Source organism: Engraulis encrasicolus, chromosome 3 (genome assembly GCF_034702125.1).
Source record: "Engraulis encrasicolus isolate BLACKSEA-1 chromosome 3, IST_EnEncr_1.0, whole genome shotgun sequence".
Classification (NCBI taxonomy): Eukaryota; Metazoa; Chordata; class Actinopteri; order Clupeiformes; family Engraulidae; genus Engraulis; species Engraulis encrasicolus.
Genome location: NC_085859.1, coordinates 38,886,005 through 38,896,004, shown reverse-complemented (window position 1 = coordinate 38,896,004; position 10,000 = coordinate 38,886,005). Strand labels below are relative to the sequence as shown.

The 10,000-nt window shown below is 48.7% G+C and overlaps 1 protein-coding gene across 1 annotated transcript; it reads right to left on the bottom strand.

Moving 5' to 3' along the window:
• Window positions 1-1,405: 1,405 nt before the first annotated feature.
• fzd10 (frizzled class receptor 10) lies at window positions 1,406-5,305 on the bottom strand. The gene has a single exon (XM_063194489.1). The coding sequence runs from the start codon at window positions 4,164-4,166 to the stop codon at window positions 2,145-2,147; it is 2,022 nt and encodes a 673-aa protein (XP_063050559.1). The 5' UTR covers window positions 4,167-5,305; the 3' UTR covers window positions 1,406-2,144.
• Between the last annotated feature and the right edge of the window lie 4,695 nt (window positions 5,306-10,000).

Below are 10,000 nucleotides of genomic sequence, written 5' to 3'. Positions count from 1 at the left end.
GCAAAATGACCCACATACAGTATGTACATAGCGTGCACCTACTGAGTCCTGAGGAAAAAAGCCCTCTACCTGACGGATTCCTAATACAATTCCTAATATAATCTCCTCTAGGAGAGGAAATATGCACTATACATCTATAACACCTACATGGGATGCTATCATTTTTTCAAATCTCTCTCTAATCTCAGATACATTCTAGACGGTTGTCTTTCGACGTAAGCATTTCAAACATGAAACTGTTAAGTCAAGACACAGTTCAACAAAGGTCAATAAGACTGACCCGATCACCACTACCACCCCACTCCACCCCCTGATAAACAACCCCATTGGTGCTGACCAGACCTGGACCCTTCCCAGCATGCTTTGAGCCTGGGGATCCTGTCAATTAAACATGGCTAATCTGCTTGGAGCCCCCCCCTGCCCCAAACTCCTGCCAGCAGCCGAAACAGTCCCCTAATCCGCAGCTCCGGTGGGGTGTGTGTCAGCAGTGGCTTTCCTGGGAACAAGCTCCTTTAAGTTAACGCCAGGCCCTGTGCACTGCATGCTTACCGGGCTTACGGCTAACCATAACCTCAGCCTCAGCCTAATTAGACAAATATCCAACTCAAACAAACAAAAGCATGAGGGTAAGCTGCTAGTTGTGGTTTGGTGCCGGCTTGCATGCGTTTGTGGATAAGCACTCACACACACACATCCATAGAGCAGAGAAGAGGGGGGAGAGAGAGAGAGAGAGAGAGAGAGAGAGAGAGAGAGAGAGAGAGAGAGAGAGAGAGAGAGAGATGGAGAATCAGAGACAGACTTTGGTACTGACACACTCTCTCTCTCTCTCACACACACACACACACTCTCTCACACACACACACACACACACACACACACACACACACACACACACACACACACACACACAGTGAGACACACAAATGCACACACAGTGACACAGACGTGCACAGACAGTAATGTTAAGAAAAGCCATGCCATCACACTTGCTCATTCTCCCAGAGTGGAGTTGAGCTACGATCTGAGAGCCTTGCCAAGCAGCTGGAGGTTGCTGTGTTGATGCATGGCGCGGCGCAGTTCACTTCATAGAAGGCTCTGACAAAACTCGTTTTGAACAATGCTGCCCTTTGTTCCCCATCTCCACAATGGCCCTACTACAATCTCCAGCTCTCTGTGTCATTTCAATTGAGGAATTTCAACAGTAATGAAGATTACTTTCAATGGTGACACCACGCAGTGTGATAAAAAAACAAGCCCCTTTGATATACGTCGGCATTCTCTCACGTGTCTGTTGTCTTATCTTTCAGCTTTGTTCACATGCAGAATAGCGTGAAAGTAGGCCAGATAGGGAAGAGATGACACAGTTTGACGTTCAATGTTTAAAACTAGAAAGCTTTTATTTATTTATTCTTATAAAATATCATTTTTTTTAGAAAAGAAATATATACAATGCATTGTGCTAAAAAAGAGCAACGACCAGGGGTTGGTGGGACTCAAAAGAGAGGACTTACTGTACAAAAAAAAATCAAACTTCCAAAACAAAGTAAAACATCCAACATGTCGCCTCTAAAGTCTTTTTTTTGTAAAATCTAGTGCTTGTTTTTTGTTTTGTTTTAGTTTTTGAGTTGCAGTCCAGCTCCACTTTGGCAACAGGCAGTAGGTGTCCATGTGCGAGTGAAGGACCCCTGTGATTTTTTAGTAGTCCATTTAATCCCACTGGATTATGGGAGGCTGTCCGTATTACCAGAATAGGATATCTGGCATATCACGACAGTGTGGAACACAGCGACACATGTTCAATGGCACAGTACTCCAAAAGGGCATTACGTCGTAGTCCTTTAAAAACGGTCCATGTGTTATGATGCCCTATGATTTCAGTGTCTCGCTGTAGCTTTTTTTTGTATCTTTGTAAAAGAGAAACATTACAAGTCTGTTTCACAGTTAGTATTAGGCTACTGTAAAATGGTAATTTATGAAAAACAAACAAACGTACAAACAAACAATAAATACGAAACAGTGTTTGTTCCTTCAGAGGTCCTGCAAGTTTCTGAAGAAACTGATTGAAGGCAAGAGCTTTCTTTCTGTGTGTGTGTGTGTGTATGTGTGTGCGTGTGAATGTATGTGTGTGTGTGCGTGTGTTGGGGTCAGACGCATGTGGCCGTGGGCGCGGCAGTTCCGGGGGGCTCATACTTGCCCCCCCCTGGGTGTCCCTTGTGTAGCGCGGGCGCGGAGGGCGGCGGCAGCGCCTGGGGCTTGAGGTAGCGCCCGCTGCCGCCCGTGAAGACGCAGGCGGCGGCTTTCCTCCGCGCGCGCTTCCGCAGCTTGCGGCTGAAGAGGCCCTGCCATGACTGCAGCGTCTTGGACGTCCAGACCCACATGCCGCTGGTGATGCCCACCACCAGCTGCATGAAGACCTTCACCATGAAGATCTCCACGGCCGGGATGGAGCTCCGCAGAAGGCACTCCCCACCGGGGCCCCCCACCTCCTGCCACCCTCCTGGGACCAGGCCTCTGCTGCCCCCCTCCAGCTGGTGGGAGCCTGAGGAGTAGGAGGAGGATGGCAGTGAAGATGATGAAGAAGACCCACTTAACCCTCCGCTGCTGCTGCTGTTGGCGTCCAGGCAGCGGGTCTCCATGGCCTGCGCCCTCCAGTGTCCCATGTTGAGGCGCTCGTAGAAGTAGCAGGCGATGACGCAGGTGGCGGGCACCGTGTAGAGCACCGAGAAGACGCCGATGCGGACCATGAGCCGCTCCAGCTTGTGCGTGTTCTCGCCGCCCGTGCGCATCACCCGGCGGATGTGGAAGAGCGCCACGAAACCGGACAGCAGGAAGCAGGTGCCCGCCGCCAGGTAGCACGCCAGCGGCGCCAGCACGAAGGCCGTGAGCGCCTCTGCGTCCATGCTGCCCACGTAACACAGGCCCGTCAGCTCATCGCCCGCCACCTTGCGCATGGTGAGGATGAGGATGGTCTTGAGCGCCGGCACGGCCCACGCCGCCAGGTGGAAGTAGGAGCTGTGCGCCTCGATGGCCTCGTGGCCCCACTTCTTGCCCGCCGCCAGGAACCAGGTGAGCGTCAGGATCACCCACCAGATGGAGCTGGCCATGCCGAAGTAGTAGAGGACCAGGAAGACCACGGTGCACCCGGTGCTCTCCAGGCCCTCCTGGATGATGTAGGGGACACCGGAGTCACTGTCGCAGGCCACACTGTCCGGGCCCACGGAGAGGCGGACGAGGTAGCCCAGCGAGTACACGCAGTAGGACATGGAGAGGAAGATGATGGGCCGCTCGGGGTAGCGGAAGCGCTGCGGGTCGACGAGGAAGGTGAGCACGGTGAAGGCGGAGGAGGCAAAGCAGAGGGCCGACCAGGCGGCCATCCAGCCGGCGGCGAAGCGCTTGTCCGTGCGGCTCCAGTAGACGTCCACGCGCGGGGAGCAGCGCGGCGCACAAGAGCCGCTCTTCTGCACGTAGTGGAACTTGCGCGGGTCGCCGCCGCCACAGGCTGCCGCCGCCTCGCGGCCGGAGCCCCCCTCCGGGGCGCCGTCTTTGGAGGACGGGTTGCGGCCGGTCACGCCACCACCACCACCACTGCTGCTGCCCCCTTGGCCGCCGCCAGCGTTACTCCCGCCACCTCCTCCTACCCCGCCGGGACTGCTGCTGGGTCTTTTGGGCTGGAAGTCTGGGGGGTCGTCGGAGCCATTGTTGGGGGCCTCCATGCACAGATGATTGGGGTCATTTTTGGTGGGCAGTCGGGAGCAGTCCAGTGACTTGGGCCAGCTGAAGTGGAACTTCTCCATGATGGGGGAGCACTTCTGCTGGGCTTGCTCGCACATCACACGGCAGGACGGGATGGGCATGGACACCTTCTCCGAGCACATGGGCGCATAGAGAGAGCAGAGGAAGAAGCGCAGGTGACTGTGACAGCCTACCTGGATGAGCGGGGCAAACTCGTGCAGCTTTATGGCAGCCTCGTTCTGGTCCTCGTGCCCCATCAGGTTGGGCATAACCGTGAGGTTGTAGCCGATGTCTTTGCACATGGGGATAACGATCTTCTGGCAACGGCCCTCTCCCGGCTGCTCCGGGTCCAGGGAGCTGATAACGGAGCAAAAGGCGGCCCCGCACGCCAGCAACAGGCACAAGAAAGTCAGCTTACGGGAAGACATTGTCATTCTTTCAACGTTTACCAAGCACTATGATACCAGTACCGAGTCGATACGTATGTTCGCTACGCGCAGTTTTCCTCAGATGTACAATTTCTCTTTTTATGACCCACGCGTTGTCTTGATCCCTATAGAACAATGTCGCTGTTGGAAACTTCAGCGTCCCGAAGCAGAATCACTTCGGTTTGAGTACAGTCCACAACGTTACCATTGTGTTTCCAAAAAGACGATGAGTGTATTCCAAACAAAAACACCCGTTATGTCCAATGGTTTTCATATTATTTCGGAGACATCGTCCCGCCGCGGTCGCAGATCCGTAAAATCCATTCGCACAAATCACGAAGGACAACAATTAAGCGTCCATAACAAAGTAAAAAATATTGTTATTCCATTCAGTCGTCAATGTCTGGGGTAAAGACAGTTTCAAGTATTTCCTTACAGTAGCCTACATGTATGAGAAAGCAGTCGTTTCCCCCAGCGCAAGGCACTTCTGTTCGCGGCTCAGCACACTGTTACCATCTAGTCCTCCGGCACGAGACGAAGTAAGCTGAAGTATCCCCACACAACTGCATTGCTGTAAACCGATCCGAGATGGGGTGCAATATTCGGTCAGTATGCTACGAACGAGCTCCCATAATAAACGAATAATGTTTAAAGAAACTAGGACAGCAGACGCGAGTCTCCATGAAACTGTTTCGAGTTGTGAGCCGCTGCCGAAACTGTGTGCTGTGCAGTCGTTCTCGTCCTGAACTAACCTGCCAAAAGATCCGCCTTCAAAGACAGCTACTTTGCATAAGAAAGCTGAAACTGACACGGTGATTATTTCCAAATCGTGCGGAACAGCCCGCAGACCTCCAAACCCCTGAACAACTATTTACTTCAATATCACAAGAAAAAAACACACGCGCGCGCGCACATACACACTGGAAACCATTTGCCCATCTTGCATCGAAAACTTTGTCTCTCGACCCGGAGAAGTGTCAGGCTTTAACGCATTTGCGACCCAGGTAGTGGGAGAGCCAAACGTTGCCTCCAACAACCAAAAGGATTCTAAACAGCTCCCATAGAGTCTTGCTCCTTTCTTCAACACAACTGGCGATTTTCACGGTCCGGGCATTGTGTGAGTGAAGTGAGAGGAAGGGGAGTTTTTATTCCCCCAAATACCCCTCTTTCCCCATTGTTGCCGGAGAGACATAGACCCAGCCCGCCGCACCCTTCACTATATTCTCTTGCCATCGGACGAGTGGACGCGACCGCACATTCATGTGAATTCATAAGAGTGTTTCATCTCCACAAATAAAGGTTGTTTACATTCCGACTTGGCTAATCGATTACGTTGGGATTCCGGGGAGTCAACTTTGGCTGTTCAAAACCCAAAAAAGTTTTAAAACATAGCCCATAGCCTACAAGACCTATTTTGCACTGGGTAAACTGGCAGACTGGTAAATTGCACTTCAGAGAAAAGGACATTGTAGCCTGGCTATCACCAATCTTTTTTTTTTTTTTTTGTAAGAAAAAACTATAAAATAGCTTTGTATGTAGAAGAATTGAACAGTCTACTGTCTTGGAGCCTGAGTAAAATCAGCAATAAGCTATAGGCTAATGTAAGAGCTGAGCTGGTTATAAAAAAAAACCGCTCATCTGATTGAAATGAGGCTTGGTGATTATGTCAGTGACGCCTCTGCGTCACATCATCAGGGCACAGAAGTCAAAGTCAGCCTAGTCAGCCCCAGCTAGAACAACCTAGCAGTTGTCTGATATCTATTATAGCTTATTATCACATAATTGCATAATTCGATATGATTTATGCCAGTTTGAGGGAAAAAAGTTGGCAACCTCCTCTTTGCTGGCAATGCACATTTTGCATGTCAACACAGTGGATGGATTGTGCCATAAATTTGAGCTAAGCTGAATATTAAACAGGGGAGGTGGCGTCCTCCCAAAAAGCCTTTATACATAACGGGAGACATTTTTTGGGCGGTGGGTGGCTGGATGTCTTAGTGGGGGGGTTATGGTTGGGTGGAGGGGTGCAGTCATCTTGACATGAAAGGGATTCCTAACCCAGGGGGATTCCCAACCTTTTCCAACTTGGGGCCCATCTTGAAATGTTCACAAATGTTCTGAGTCCATGTTTGACTCAATAAACAATAGAATCCAAATAAAGAGTCAATAGCAACAGACACAAACATTATTTAGATTAAAAAAAAAACATTTCAAGGCCCACTTGGAATACTGTCAGGGCCTACATTTTGAGAATCCCCTCCTCCTCACCATCACCAACAACAACAACAACCACCAACTACAGTAACATCCAACTGACTCTCCATCATAACTCACACATTTTCTACATGAAGGAAACATGTCTGCAGGATGGAGAGAGAGGGAGAGAGAGAGAGACCCAGAGAGATGTAGAGAAAGACAGAGGGAGATACTGGTTGCATTCCAATATGTGGACTCCCGTCCTCCACTTGTGCTGATGCCCCGCCTCCGTGGAGGGAAAAAAAAGAAAGTTTCCCCGCTGTCAGCCTACCCAAAACAACTTTTGGGGGACTGTTCTTCGTTCACCATCCCGATTACAAATGAGGATATGACATTAGAATTTCGCTTTTGCAAGATAGTGAATTCATTTTCTGTCGTCAGTGACGACATCACAAGGTCACAAGCAGGCAAGGGGGGTACGGGAGTCTGCATATTGGAATCCACACACAATGTGTGTGTGAGAAAGGCAAGATGGGAGTGCTACACTCAAACAAAGCTGCCTCAGTCTGGAGTAGAGGCTTAGAGAGATGTGCTGTGTTGTGTTGTGTTGTGTGCCCATCCATGGCCGTGTCTGGTGCCCCCTATGTGCCCGTGCCAGGCCTGTGCTCTGCTCCCAGGACACCACCCCAGCCAGGGATGGGCTGGGACCAAAAAATGGCCTGGGCATTATTGGCACAGACCAGTCCCTCACACAGCACCCTTGTTTTTTTCTGCAATATAATAATTGGCTCAATCAGTTGTCTACACCACTATAGATATAGATCAATGGGCTGCCCCATCTAAATGATGGCTGGTCTCTAAGAAGAAAAAAAACACAATCAACAACAACAAAAACAAAAGCACTGGCCTCTGAAGACTGTCGGCCCACCAGGAAAATGCCCTGTATGCCAGATGACCAGTACAGCCCTGACCCCAGCTCAAGGGGTGTGCAGATCAGAGCCTTCATGGCGATTCGTTTCAATGTCGATTTCTTAACCCCTTAAGACACGGCATTATAAATTAGCTGTTACCAGAATGGCAATGACCAAGTCGTAATGTATAACTAAAGGCCCCGTGCACTGTCATAGTAGTGTTACTATAGTAGTTAACTTTCAATGTCTATTACTGCGTGCCTCAGGAGGTACGGTGTGCATTAAGGAGGTACGCCAACTATTCAATTGTTTTCAATACTGAAGAATGGCGAACAATTTGAATTGATTCAATTCAATGGTTAATTTTTTTAACCTTTACACGTTATGTAAAAAAGAATAAATTAACAAAAGCTGTAATATGTGCATACTTTGTTTTGATGAACATAGTTATATTTGCAGTCAGTATTACTATTACTGTTTGAGCGAAACAAATTGCCTCACAACATGAGTGCAACAATGACAAAAGTGAAAAAAAACTTTCAAGAAGGAAAGGAAGAGTCTCTACACTAATGCTTAAGCTGCCTCAGTCCCGAGCCAGACTTTATGGTATGAGTATGGTATGTGTACTCTTCTTAACCCTACTAATGAAGGCCTATTTAAAAATCCAACCCTACATCTGCACTTGTTGTTCTGAATATTTTCTGTGCACTTTGTATCTAGTGATGTTGACAATGATTATGTCCTCGATTGTAAGTCGCTTTGCTTAAAAAGCATCTGTCAAATGCAATGTAATGTAAAAAAAAAAACCGCCAGATCAATTGGTTCCATTGCGGACGCATCAACGAATCGAATTATCAGCTGTAGGATCGATGCATCCAAACAATTTGATTATTATTGTACACCACCCCTTGCTCTGCTCTCTGCTCTCTGCTCTGCCCCTGCCCATGCCACTGGATGCCAACACACCCCAATCACCCCACCTCACCCCAAACATATGCCTCCATTTTCCTCTCCTGTAAGGCTAAATCGTTTTACATTGAGTCGTGTGCATAGTAGGTACATTGTGTATCTCTGTGTTTGTTTGTCTCACTCGCAGTGTGTGTGTGTGTGTGTGTGTGTGTGTGCGTGTGTGTGTGTGTGTGTGTGTGTGAGAGAGAGAGAGAGAGAGAGAGAGAGAGAGAGAGAGAGAGAGAGAGAGAGAGAGAGAGAGAGAGAGAGAGAGAGAGAGAGAGAGAGAGAGAGAGAGAGAGAGAGAGAGAAAGAAAGAAAGACAGAGAGAGAGAGAGAGTACATGAATTAGGGGGGTGGGGGCCTGATGGACTGAGTGAGTGAGTGTGTCTGTGTCATACAGCCTTTGGGAGATGTGATGTAAAACATATGAGGGGAATTACACCCCAACTGTTTGTGGTTATTTCCCAATGCGGCACAGCACAGCAAACAGCAAACAGCCCTGCCAGTGGGCGCTTGTTTTGTCACTTGGACAAAGCAGGGTACACTGATGATTACACAGCACTCTGAAATGTGAAGGTTTCCTCAAAGCTGCTGCGGTTGGATCGTGGGGGAACCAGAAAGTTCTCAGGGGAACCCTGAAAGTTCTTTGAAGAAAAGTTCTGGGAAGAACTCCAAGGTTCCTCAAGCCGGGCTTAAACTGTACAAATATCAGCACGATTCTCGTCTAAAAACCGCCCTTGCGGCAAGATTGTCGATAAGATTGATAGTTGTGATTCTCTTAATGTGTGCGGCGCAACCCGACGTCAAAATCGGACACGATTTTAAAGTCGTGTAGTTAGGGAATCTTGATGGGTTCTTTCACAGGGGCAATAAAAAGGTTCTTCAAAGAATGTTCCTCTGATGGTTCTTCCACATACACGACTATTGGCTCCATTCTCGACTGAAACCCCCCCTTTCGACAATCGGTGGAACCGGTTACCCCCACAGGAACATCGCAAGCGATTATTGCAAGATTTCCTTGCCATGTGCGATGTTTGAGAATAGAATTTCGGCGCTCGCAAATCAATCACAGATATCAAAAAGTGTTTGATATTTACGGCTCGAAATAGAACGTCCAGTATTGTCTCTGTGTTTGTGATCGGGCATAAGATTGACAGTTGAGATTCTCGCCATGTGTGCGCCGCAACCGGACATTGTGCTGTTGTGTAGGCCTATTTGAGCCCAGCTTTAGAGAGCTTTGAGGTTCCTTAGAGCAGTGTTTCTCAACAGGGGTGCCGGGGCACCCTGGGGTGCCGCGGGCCCCGCTCAAGGGTGCCGTGGAAACGTGACTGATAAATAAATTATGTAATATGATACATATGTGTCTTAATTGGTAAGTTAAGGCTAGTCAGAGGAATCTTTCATCTGCCATTTACGTACAATAAAGTAAATATAGGTCACCCCAGTCAGCTGCAACTTTGAATGTAGGTTGTGTGACGCCTCCCAATGTGTTACTTTTCTAAGCTTTTGTGGTATCAGATGCTATGCCATGTTACGGCTTGTTGATTTGGGGTGCCTTGCAATTTTTTATTTTTTACAGTAGCCTAGAGTACTCTATTCTACAGTGCATTCATGTTTGATCACATGGACAAAGCCAAGGGATCCTGGTGGTTGTTCCGCTGTTGTTTTTCTCTCTTTGCTGTACATTCAGTTAGTGGGGATGTAAGTAATCAGTTTAAGCTGTGCTTTAGATCGAAGCCACGCTAAATGCGAAGCAGGTTGAAGCAACTAAGTCAAGTTGTT